The sequence below is a fragment of the Podarcis cretensis genome, assembly GCF_951804945.1.
Source record: "Podarcis cretensis genome assembly, chromosome: 11".
NCBI classification, from domain to species: Eukaryota; Metazoa; Chordata; class Lepidosauria; order Squamata; family Lacertidae; genus Podarcis; species Podarcis cretensis.
The window spans coordinates 48441160-48454097 of NC_137180.1; the positions used below are offsets into that span (position 1 = coordinate 48441160).

The window sequence follows — 12938 nt, forward strand, 5'->3', positions numbered from 1 at the left end:
TATGTAGAATAGCTTGATTCATGCAATCATTTCTGGTGCATGGTAGAAGGGAGACATGGATAACATGTTGGTGGGGAAGTGGGTAGTATCACAACCCAGTTAGTATCTCTACCCAGTCTAGAATCTGAACTGGCCTAGAGAGTGGAGTGCCTGCAAACTGGAAGAAACTAACTAGCAACAGGGTACTGAAAGGAAGAAGATAGGCAAAGAAGGGAGCCAATAGGGTATAGGATCACAGCATCATAGTATCCTAGTAATCCTAAAGGGTCTGGGGGGGTCAAGAAGCTTGTGTGAAGAGGAATTAAAAAGTGTGGATAAATTAGAAATAACCAGGTTTCTATTATCATTCATGTCATTACCTTTAAATGGGGAAAATGAAGCAGTCTGTGTCGTTGCTGTTCAATAGTTCCGTATCTGAACAGAATACTTCAGACACATTAATGCTGTGATCCAAGACTATTAACTGGAAGGCAAGCCCCATTCAACTCAATGGGACTAATTTTGAAGTAGACACAATGCTTTTCAGGGGGTTTTGAAGGTTATGCAGTACGGCACTTCTTCTTTGTTGTTGTTAAAAAGTGTGTCACTTACTGTAACAACTTCATGGTTTCTAGAAAAAAAGCGCTGAGTAGACAGGTATGGGATTGTACTGCAACCCTTTTATGAAATACGTTTATACTGTTAATGGAGTATCTTGTGTTTTTTTCTTAGGTGTACGGATGTATTTTAGTACATGCCCATTCAAGCATCCTTTTTCACGTCCTTCAACATTAACGTTGGTTCACATCCGCCTGCCTCCAGGATTTTCTGCTGCTTCTAATGTGGAAAAGCCATCAAAGGTGCACCAAGCTCTTTATAGCAAAGGTAATTTCTGGAGATGAGTTTTTATCAGTAATTTAAGAGTCCTTTGTCCAATTTAGGCTATTTTGTCCTATAGAAAGTGATGAATCATAAGACTCGATTTTAGGTTTCAGATTCAGCATTTCTTAATAAATTATTATTATATTTTCAGGTGTTCTGCTAATGGCTGCTTCAGAAAATGAGGATAATGATATATTGTGGTGTGTTAATCATGATTCTTTTCCTTTCCAAAAGCCAATGATGGAAACACAGGTAATTCTTTATATTTTGCTAGGTTATTTTGAAAGTAATAGCTGTTGTGAGAGATGATAGTTTTGCCTACCTAGATTTCTTTATTCTCTCTTCATAAATCTGTGTAAGAGTTCAAATGTTTTCTACTTCTGATACTTCCCCTTTTGACACCTTACTGCTTCTTGTTGCAAGGCCATATCACAAGTTGTGACCAGCTTTTCACCTTTCTGATACTGACTTCAAATTATTGGGGGGGGGGATGCAGCCATAGATTTAATTGCCTGGTGGGAAGTACATCCTGATTCAGGGACATGGATGGCGCTATGATCTAAACCACTGAGCCTCTTGGGCTTGCCGATCGGAAGGTTGGCAGTTCGAATCCCCACAACAAAGTGAGCTCCTGTTGCTCTGTCCCAGCTCCTGCCAACTTAGCAGTTCAAAAGCATGCAGTGCAAGTAGATAAATAGGTACCTCTGTGGCAGGAAGGTAAACAGTGTTTCCATGTGCTCTGGTTTTTGTCACAGTGTTCCGTTGTGCCAGAAGCAGTTTAGTCATGCTGGGCACATGACCCAGAAAGTTGTCTGTGGACAAACACCGGCTCCCTCAGCCTGAAAACGAGATGAGCACCACAACCCCATAGTCGCCTTTGACTGGACTTAACCGTCCAGAGGACCTTTAGCTTACCTTTATATTTTTACATCCTGATCCAGCTATGGTACAGTAATACTGCAGAGGCTATGAAGGATAGAATTATAATTGGCAGCTGGAAAGATAGGACAACTAGCTTCCTCTGCTGCAGTCAGAGGTACAATAATCTTGTTATAGCTGAAGCATATGATTGGAAAGCAAGTTACTCTTTTATAATTTTTTTACTCTTTACTGTCTTATTTCAGACAAAGACACATGTGGATGGACATTCTTGGGCTCTTTCTGCGATAGATGATCACAAAGCTCAGAAGATAGTAACACCTCTGAATAAAGATCTAATTCCCATAACTGACTATCCTGTAGTTGTACAACAGCATATGCTACCGCCAAAGAAATTTGTTCTCCTTTCGGCACAGGTTTGTAGTACAACTGCTTGCTTAAAATAAAATAAAAATAGAGAAAGAGGAGGAAGATGAAACTGAACCTCACGTGACATTTTCAGAAGCTCTTAATCTCTGTTTAGAAATTAATTTGATCTCTTACATCCTGATGTGGTTTTTTTTTTCTTCTTGTCTGAAATCATTCTGGCGTCCTACCACTTGGTTGTATCCCATGTTGTCGGGTCAGCTGATAGTAAGGCTTTCATCGGTAAAAGTAAGAGAGAAGCACCTTTGGCCATTTATCCCACACCCCACTTCTGAAATCTGCTCAGAGGTAATGGGGAACCTTCCAGAGCATATTTTGGATGTGGATGAATTATAGGAAGGAATCTCTTAAAATTGCCTCTCTCCTTCTTCCACTGACTGAAGCAGTACCATCAGATGAGTGACAGTGGATATAAGCCACTGACTTTGCAAACTACCTTTTCTGGGAAGGAATTGGGGGGAAGTACTGGCCTGACGCAGGTGGCGCTGTGGGTTAAAGCCTCAGCGCCTAGGACTTGCCGATCGAAAGGTCGGCGGTTCGAATCCCTGCGGCGGGGTGCGCTCCCGCTGCTCGGTCCCAGCGCCTGCCAACCTAGCAGTTCGAAAGCACCTCCGGGTGCAAGTAGATAAATAGGGACCGCTTACCAGCGGGAAGGTAAACGGCGTTTCCGTGTGCGGCTCTGGCTCGCCAGAGCAGCGATGTCACGCTGGCCACGTGACCCGGAAGTGTCTCCGGACAGCGCTGGCCCCTGGCCTCTTAAGTGAGATGGGCGCACAACCCCAGAGTCTGTCAGGTACCTTTACCTTTACCTTTTACTGGCCTGAATATAAGCCTCACTTTCCCCCCAAATTCTGACCATGAAAAGTTAAAGTGTGGCTTATATTCATGACCTTACGGTATGCAGACAGGAGCAGCGAGGAATGGAGCAGCTTATATTTGGGTATTTTCTCCCCCTCCCCTCCAGTTTCAAAGGTACGGCTTATATTCGGGTGCGGCTTATATTCAGGCCAATACGGTAACTTCATATGTGTACATACATAATCTGGATTAATTGTCTACTCAGGCTGGTAGAACATGAGACTCTTAAGATCAGGGTCGTGGGTTCAGGCCCCAAGCTGGGCAAAAAGATTCCTGTATTGCAGGGGTTAGACTAGAGGACCCTCGGTGTGGTGTAGTGGTTAAGAGCGGTAGTCTTGTAATCTGGGGAACCGGGTTCGAGTCTCCGCTCCTCCACATGCAGCTGCTGGGTGACCTTGGGCTAGTCACACTTCTTTGAAGTCTCTCTGCCCCACTCACCTCACAGAGTGTTTGTTGTGGGGGAGGAAGGGAAAGGAGAATGTTAGCCGCTTTGAGACTCCTGAAAGGGAGTGAAAGGCGGGATATCAAATCCAAACTCTTCTTCATTCCAACTCTACACTTCTATGACTCTATACTGATGTATTATTCTTTCTTACTCCAGTAATTTATTCCTTTGAAACATCTTTGTTAGAGCCTTTTAATGTATATGTGTTAATCATAATTGTTAAACATGGAACATTGTATTTATTTTGTAGATGCAAAATGTAGATGCAAAATAAAACTTTCTTAATATGCTGGCTCTATATGATAGAGAATTCAGACATGAGAGGACTGTACTTAATTTCTAAAAGTGAGAAGATCAAGCTTAAGCCCTACCCTCCAGTCCTGTATGTAGCACAAGTGGCTATGTTAATTACCTAGCTATGAAAAGGTTTGAGGTACAGCTCTGATATATTGAGGTTGTTTCAAATATCTCTGAAACTAGGCTCTACCTTTACCTCAAATAAAGGCATGGGAGAAGATTCCCCCCCCCCCCAGCCCTTTACTGTAGCTTAAATATTGTTCTTCGTTGTATATTATAGCTGCTTGGGAACATTACAGGTTCAAACCTTGGCCAAGGACTTTCTGGACAGCCTGGAGCAGGCATCCTCAAACTTGGCCCTCCAGGTGTTTTGGGACTACAACTCCCATCATCCCTAGCTAACAGGACCAGTGGTCAGGGATGATGGGAATTGTAGTCCCAAAACATCTGGAGGGCTGAGTTTGGGGGTGCCTGGCCTGGAGCATGCCACTTCTTTATAAACCGTTCTGCATTTTTTAAAAATATAATTATTAATGACTTTCCTTATAGGGCTGTCATAAAGATGAATAAGGTGTAAGAAGTGTAAATTATTTTGGCCAATAAAAATGCTATAGAAATCACCATGAAATAAATAAAAAATGTTCTGTTTTTCTTTAGGGGAGTTTTATGTTTCATAAACTCAGACCAGTAGATCAGCTGCGACATCTTTTTGTGTGCAATGCAGGAGGTGATGGAGAAGAGATTGAAAGATTTTTCAAACTGCACCCGGTGAGAATTTAACTTTTCCTTCCTATATTAGGCCAAAGATAGAACTAGGGGTTCAACATGCTACCTCTAGCAGTGGGGAGCTCAGAAGCAAGTTATGATAGTGATAGTGATCCCTTGCTGGCTATGTAAGAAACTGGGGGGGGGGCCATCTGAGACTCAGTTTAGGTGTCTCTCAGTGGCTAATAAGGGACGCGGGTGGCGTTGTGGGTTAAACCACAGAGCCTAGGACTTGCCGATCAGAAGGTCGGCGGTTCGAATCCCTGCGACGGGGTGAGCTCCCGTTGCTCGGTCCCCGCTCCTGCCAACCTAGCAGTTTGAAAGCACGTCAAAGTGCAAGTAGATAAATAGGTACCGCTCCGGTGGGAAGGTAAACGGCGTTTCCGTGCAGTGCTCTGGTTCACCAGAAGCGGCTTAGTCATGCTGGCCACATGACCCGGAAGCTGTACGCCGGCTCCCTCAGCCAATAAAGCAAGATGAGCGCCACAACCCCAGAGTCGGCCATGACTGGACCTAATGTTCAGGGGTCCCTTTACCTTTACCAGTAGTTAATAGTTAGCCTCCATTATGTTTTTGTTTGTTCGTTTGTTTTGACGCTGTCTTGATTAGTGGCCATCACCCTATTTTATCTTAATAGATTCTGTAAGTGTGTTATTAATTGTGTTGGACAAGTAAGACAGTTAAAAATGTACCTGTTCAGCATGCTTCTCCACTATAGTGATGACTTCTAGATATATACCTAACATCTGGTAGCAACACCATGTTACTGGCTGCAGTTATTTACACCCTTATATGGGCCCCATTGGTGTCAGTAGGACTTCCTTCTAAATAGACAAGTTACCCTTTAGTCCCCTTGCTCCTCATTTCATTAAAACTGCACCAAGATTGTTCTGTCATTTTTACTGATATTTTTTAATGATGGTTCTTACAGGAAGAGCAGGCTTGTGCTACTTGCCTAATACTTGCCTGTTCTTCTGCTGCTTGTGATAGAGAAGTATCTGTTTGGGCCACTCGAGCATTTTTCAGGTAAAATTATTCATATCTGCATTATGCCAAGAGATTATACTTTAAAAATCTATGGTATCCCAGCAGTAAATGGGTTGCGCTGGACTCTGGTTGGAACATATGAACTGTTAAAACTAAGCATTGCATAAAGTTTCATGGCTGATTCCTGTTTCTCAGTAACTATTGTGCTATGTTTCATTTTGTCATTATAGATTTAAGATATGATCATGCCTCTTTGTACCTCACTCTTGAGAAAAATAGTTTAGGGAAAGCAGCATCTTAGTTCTAATTTGTGTTGAAATTACATTTTTCATATTTAATTAGTAGGCACACAGTGGCCTTGTTTAATAAAACAAGCCAACTTCAAACCATGGTTTATGAAACTGACTTGCTTTAATAAACCATAGCTAAGGTTAGCCATAGGGACACAGGTGGCACTGTGGGTTAAACCACAGAGCCTAGGACTTGCTGATCAGAAGGTCGGTGGTTTGAATCCCCGCGACGGGGTGAGCTCCCGTTGCTCGGTCCCCGCTCCTGCCAACCTAGCAGTTCGAAAGCACATCAAAGTGCAAGTAGATAAATAGGTACCGCTCCGGCAGGAAGGTAAATGGCATTTCCATGCGCTGCTCTGGTTCACCAGAAGCGGCTTAGTCATGCTGGCCACATGACCCGGAAGCTGTACGCCAGCTCCCTCAGCCAATAAAGCGAGATGAGCGCCGCAACCCCAGAGTCGGTCACGACTGGACCTAATGGTCAGGGGTCCCTTTACCTTTTAAGGTTAGCCACAGAGGCCCAATCTGCGTGTCACATTAAACTGTAGGTAAAAACAAACTTTTGTTTAGCATGAACCCACAGAATGCTAATGCACACTGCTGAAAAGTTCTTGCTCCACTTCTGCTGCTGTCCAACTGTAAAACAAAGTCAGGGTTCAGGGGTGCCAACTTGAATGAAATATTGTGGGGCCCCGGTAAGCCCCACCCTGCATAATTGATCACATTACACAGTTCACATACACCATTTTAATGGCAATGCCCATCAACTTTGTGGGGGCCAAAGCCCTCGTGGCCCCTAGGAGTTGGCTCCTATGTCAGGGTCTGATTTGTTGTGACACCCAAAGCCAGCCTAATGGTTTGTGAATAGTAACCAAGGTTTGTTCATGGCTTACTTCATGTGGTTTCTTTGAGGGAAGCAAACCACAAACCCTAGTTCAGATGTCATGAACAGCAAGGCTCTGGCACAGCAGCATGTGGAATGGAGCTAGGGCTTATTAGCAGGGTTATTATGGCAGGAACTAAAAGTTTCAAGGGGGCTTGCTATCAGCATTCACCAGCTGATCTACACATGGGGAGCTCCCTAGTGCAGCCAATCCCAGCAGGGCTTGATTGAGTGCTGCTTGCCAAAGAGCACTTGAAAGCACACTTTAAACTTCCAGTTGTTCCTTTGCTGCCACCCTTTTGTCCTGTTTCACACCTGATGGTTAGCTGTGGGGCAGGTGGGCATGGTTAAGGAAAAACTGTTTTGGCAGTCCTAATTTGGCCCATAAGGGACGTGGGTGACGCTGTGGGTTAAACCACAGAGCCTAGGACTTGCCGATCAGAAGGTCGGTGGTTCGAATCCCCATGACGGGGTGAGCTCCTGTTGCTTGGTCCCTGCTCCTGCCAACCTAGCAGTTCGAAAGCATGTCAAAGTGCAAATAGATAAATAGGTACCACTCCAGCGGGAAGTTTAACGGCGTTTCCGTGCGCAGCTCTGGTTCGCCAGAAGCAGCTTAGTCATGCTGGCCACATGACCCGGAAGCTCCCTCGGCCAGTAAAGCGAGATGAGTGCCACAACCCCAGAGTCGGCCATGACTGGACCTAATGGTCAGGGGTCCCTTTACCTTACTAATTTGGCCCATGGGCCAGAGGGTCCCCTTGACACACCATTATAGGGTTTAGACATAACATTAAACAGTGGACAAGCTATTTTTTTACATATGCTTCACAATTCAACCACCTAAAGAAGTATTTATTGACTGTTTGACTGCTTAAAAATAATCTGAGAACTGATTGCAGCGTTGATACAGTTGTTTTAATTTTGTGAATCTCAGATATGGTGGTGAAACACAGATGCGATTTCCATCCACCCTGCCGCCTCCAAGTAATGTTGGGTACGCACTGGAATCTCCTGTTCCACCTGGTAAGCAGCAAATATAGTCAGTACTTTTAGGCAAGAGGTTTTTTTTACCTTTTATTTTGCAAACCTTCCATTCTTGGGCAAGGTGATTGAGCGAGTGGTTGCTGAACAACTCCAGGCACGCCTGGAAGAAGCGGACCATTTGGATCCCTTCCAGTCGGGATTCAGGCCTCATCATGGGACTGAAACTGCCTTGGTCGCACTGGTTGATGATCTCCGGCGGGCTAGGGACAAAGGTGAGAGCTGTTTCCTAGTTCTGCTGGATCTCTCAGCGGCGTTTGATACCATCGACCATAACATCCTTCTGGACCGTCTTGAGGGGCTGGGAGCTGGGGGCACTGTCATACAGTGGTTCCGCTCCTTCCTCCTGGGCCGTGTTCAGAAAGTGGTGGTGGGGGATGAGTGTTCAGACCCCTGGGCTCTCACTTGTGGGGTGCCTCAGGGTTCTGTCCTCTCCCCCATGCTTTTCAACATTTACATGCAGCCACTGGGAGAGATCATCAGGAGGTTTGGGCTGGGTGTTCATCAGTATGCAGATGATACCCAGCTCTACCTCTCTTTTAAATCAGAACCAGTGAAGGCGGTGAAGGTCCTGCGTGAGTGTCTGGAAGCGGTTGGAGGATGGATGGCGGCTAACAGATTGAGGTTGAATCCTGACAAGACAGAAGTACTGTTTTTGGGGGACAGGAGGCGGGCAGGTGTGGAGGATTCCCTGGTCCTGAATGGGGTAACTGTGCCCCTGAAGGACCAGGTGCGCAGCCTGGGAGTCATTTTGGACTCACAGCTGTCCATGGAGGCACAGGTCAAATCTGTATCCAGGGCAGCTGTTTACCAGCTCCATCTGGTACGTAGGCTGAGACCCTATCTGCCTGCAGACTGTCTCGCCAGAGTGGTACATGCTCTGGTTATCTCCCGCTTGGACTACTGCAATGCGCTCTACGTGGGGCTACCTTTGAAGGTGACCCGGAAACTACAACTAATCCAGAATGCGGCAGCTAGACTGGTGACTGGGAGCGGCCGCCGAGACCATATAACACCGGTCTTGAAAGACCTACATTGGCTCCCAGTACGTTTCCGAGCACAATTCAAAGTGTTCGTGCTGACCTTTAAAGCCCTAAATGGCCTCGGTCCAGTATATCTGAAGGAGCGTCTCCTCCCCCATCGTTCTGCCCGGACACTGAGGTCCAGCTCCGAGGGCCTTCTGGCGGTTCTCTCACTGCGAGAGGCCAAGTTACAGGGAACCAGGCAGAGGGCCTTCTCGGTAGTGGCGTCCACCCTGTGGAATGCCCTCCCATCAGATGTCAAAGCGATAAACAACTACCTAACATTCAGAAGACATCTGAAGGCAGCCCTGTTCAGGGAAGTTTTTAATATGTGACATTTTAGTGTATTTTTCATCTTTGTTGGAAGCCGCCCAGAGTGGCTGCGGAAACCCAGCCAGATGGGCGGGGTACAAATAATAAATTATTATTATTATTATTATTATTATTATTAAACGCATTCCATCCACTTGCACCCACTCGTGTAGCTTTAGTAGTCATTCACTACTGTTGAGTTCATGATTCAGAAGTGCATTTATACTTACTGTACAAATGCCCTTCCCATGCTGAAAGAAGAGGAAATTGGCAGTACTTTGAACTGTTTTAGTATACAGATCAATTTAGCAACATAAACCTTCATATTTTATATCTACAATATGTAAGCGTTGAAATAGTGATAACAATAAATGAAGATTTGAGGGGGGGAACTAATTTTCTCTTTCCTTCACCCTTTCCCACGCCTGATGCAAAGATATGCCCATCCCTCTAAATTCTTTCAGTATGTCTTGAACTGTAATCCATCTCTGCCAGTGGCATCTCATAGCAAACTGTGGATGGCAGACAATTACTGAATAAAAATGATCCCTTCTCCCTGCCTCAAACTCCCTGGTTTTATATTGTAATCTCTTAAAGCTGTGCTCTGATTATTGCTTTTTGACAATTGTTTTTATTGAAGATTTTCTTGGGTTACAAAAGTACATACAGCATCTCTTCTTTCAGTTCATAGAATACTTTCTACAGATCATTCATATTTGATGTGAGACTCGTTATGGACAGTATAAAGTTGGGGGAGGGGAGAAGGGGGATAGTAAACTCATTCTTCTACATCGTGTATGCATAAGGGTTTTTCGTTAGCTTCACGTGGGTCAGTTCTATTTCTGTTCATTTATTGGTTTTTGTGGGTGGTGAGATAGACATGGGGGGGTAGGGTGTGGATGGTTGCCTATAGTTGACCGCAATGTTTGTGTGCTTGAGGGGGCTGTTGGATCAATTTGTATGCTATTGGTGGGTTCCTGTTTTCTTGTTGGACTGTGTATTACTGCTTTATGGTTGCTTTATAGTATGCATTGCTCTTCTTATATTAGGTTCTCCTATGTCTGCTAGTAGCCCCTACCCTAATCCAAGCTTTTTGGCAACACCAGCCCAAGGTATTTCCTTTTAATTATTTAAATGTATTTCTCTAATACTTATAATCTTGCTTCTGTCTTTTTTTTAAAAATTGAGTTTATGTTCCAGGTCTGCATCCTCCAACCATGTCAACTCCAGTGTTCACTTCAAGCAGTCATATGTCTCAACCCAGTGCTTCTCTTAGTGGCATAATGTGCCCCGAGATAGTGTTTTCTGGAAAGCACAATGGTATCTGCATATATTTCTCTCGGATCATAGGGTAAGTTATTTATGGAAAGGTGAGGATACATGTTGTTATAACCTGACAAAACGAAGTTTATCTTAACTGTGGTTGGTGGAAACAACCAACTTCAAATGGTGTTGGTATGCTTCCACTAAATATGGATAAGATTAATCACGGTTTAGGGTTTCACAGCACACTAAGCTGTGGTTAAACTTAAAAGGGAAGCAGAAGCTTCCAGTGTCATCATGTGCTGATTACATGAAACTTCAAAACTGTATTTTCTTGCTTTCCAGAAACATTTGGGATGGAAGTATAGTTGTGGAGAGAGTTTTCAAGAGTGGCAATCGAGAGGTTGTAGCTGTAAGTACTGATGAGTATTAATGGCTGTTTTTGGAATCTTACATGAAGTTTCTAGGGGTAGTTGGTAGTTTGGGGTTAATACTGGTGTTGATGTCTATATATGAAGGAAATCAACATGGTGACTATTGGTCAGTGTGCCATCACAAAGCACCACACTGCATAAGAACCGTATTATTATTTTCTTCCTTTCAGGAAGATGGATTTAGAAGGGAAGAACATGTTTGTCCCTGTAATCATTGGGTTTAATAGGTTTGGCTGGAACTTTGTACCAGCATGAATCAGCGGAGATGACTGTAACCTTTGATCTTCTTTGATAACAGTGGGTGCCAGATCCAAACCCATCACTTCACTGTTGTGCCATTCTTAGTATAGGCGTATTTAGAGCTTGGGGGGGCGGGTGAGTAATATATTCATAGTAAGTGCAAGCCTTTAAACTCAAATGCTGATGATAATAAAGATCAGGGGTCAGCAACCTAAGGCCCATGGGCCACAAGTGGCCCATAGGGGTCTGACTGGCCCATGGAACCCCGCCGCCCGCTTAGTCGGCTCCTGTGCGCTGCGCTAAACCGGTGCAGAGCAGAACAGGGACCGCCTTCCGCGACGCTGGCCGGCTTCCCATTGGCTGCAGGAAGCTCCTGCAACCAATGGGAAGCTGTGCATGCCTCCTCCTCGCTGCAAGGAGTGCCGGAAATAGCGGTTGCGCATGTGTGCATGCGCGCACTCCAGCCCACTGCTGTGTCTGCGGGACAGTGAACAGACCCAAGCCACAAAAACTTTGCCAACTCCTGATAAAGATGAATAGCAAGTTTCATCTTTGAATTCTACTCCTCGCCCAAATTCTCTTCAGATAGAAAAACAGCTTGTCATATAGAAGGGTTCAACCATCCCTCTCCCAAAAATATTAGTAGCTTAATTTTGCAGAATCAAGTGGTAGGTTTTCCACTTCAAGGTGGTGGTGGTTGCAAATTTGAATTCTCCCTCTTGGTGATCTCAAAAAAAACCCCATTACTACGAAACCCAATTTTTGGAGAAAGGACCAGTTTGAAAGTTAATCTCTTGATTCTTCACAATGTGTAAGCTTAGAAAAGCAGTTATTTGTGTAAACATAGATCTGGATTCTGTTTACCTGTTGTCAGGTGTGTTTCTCTGGAGGTTCTGGGATAGGGCAGTCTTGATGATTGGGAAGTGTAACTAGTAACTAGGCAAGGCTGGTATCAGGAAGTTGCACCATAAAGGGAGATTCAGGCCCAACACCAGCTCTTCCTGATCATCACAGCAAAGAGCTTTCTCAGCTTGTCCAGAGCTGCACAGAATTGGTTCAGCAGCAACTAAAAGGTTTGCCTTTTTATCCCCCATCTCCCTCGTAAGGAGTGGCTTCCTCTGCAGTTCTGTTTTCATGCACAGGGGAAAGGAGAAACTTGTGGTCTTCCCTTTTTCCCCTGTCTGACTGCAGCTCAAAAGGTTTTGAAAAGCAACATTTCCTAACAGTGACTTTTCCTGGTTACAGGAGGATTCACTTCCTAGTCATCTACCCAGAAACCTCCAAGAACAGAAATTTAGAATAAGTTAAAATTGGTTAGTTTCAAATATGTTCATTTCAGTTAACCTCTTTCTTGTTTAGGTTGAAAGCAGTGTTCCACCACAAGTGTTAGAAACTGTACTACAAGAATTAAAAGGGCTGCAGGAATTTTTGGATAGGAATTCACAATTTGCAGCACTAGGATCCCTTAGAAATCCCAGGTAAGATTAAGGGTGTTGAGGAAAACAAGCATTGGTGGTTGACAGTTGTGTTGTACAGATAACTGGTATGAAAGTTTGAGTTGTTCCCTTAGAAAACATGTGTATCTCCAGTATTTATGGATGGATATTTGTGGTCTTTATAGCAGATATATTATCCAACTTGATAGGTCTCTATAGCAGCTTACAAAATACAGCTTAGGCCAGTTTTCAGCCACAGTTTAATCAGAAACCACAAATGAGGACTTTGGGGGACCAAAAAGGGACTGTGCATTAACCTGCCAATCCTCAGGCCATAGGTACTAAACTGACTTACGCCAGACTCCTGGTCTAGAATAGCTTCCTAATAACTCCCAGAGCACTTTAATTTAGGGCTCACAGCCCTATGGGAGACTCAAGGTCAGCAAATACAAAGTAGAACTCGTTTGCCCTACCTGTCTCTAAGTCTTCTTATTAGAGG

The 12938-nt window shown here is 44.4% G+C and overlaps 1 protein-coding gene across 2 annotated transcripts in view; it reads left to right on the top strand.

Annotated features, from left to right (window-relative positions):
• NUP155 (nucleoporin 155) overlaps positions 1 to 12938 on the top strand; it is a 37712-nt gene that overhangs the window by 10004 nt on the left and 14770 nt on the right. For both annotated transcript variants that reach the window (XM_079994686.1, XM_079994685.1), the window contains exons 11-20: positions 712 to 864; positions 1013 to 1113; positions 1986 to 2156; positions 4424 to 4534; positions 5463 to 5557; positions 7626 to 7714; positions 10116 to 10178; positions 10267 to 10417; positions 10675 to 10741; positions 12363 to 12481. In XM_079994686.1, coding sequence (XP_079850812.1) covers positions 712 to 864; positions 1013 to 1113; positions 1986 to 2156; positions 4424 to 4534; positions 5463 to 5557; positions 7626 to 7714; positions 10116 to 10178; positions 10267 to 10417; positions 10675 to 10741; positions 12363 to 12481 — 1120 coding nt within the window. The remainder of the gene's footprint in view (positions 1 to 711; positions 865 to 1012; positions 1114 to 1985; positions 2157 to 4423; positions 4535 to 5462; positions 5558 to 7625; positions 7715 to 10115; positions 10179 to 10266; positions 10418 to 10674; positions 10742 to 12362; positions 12482 to 12938) is intronic.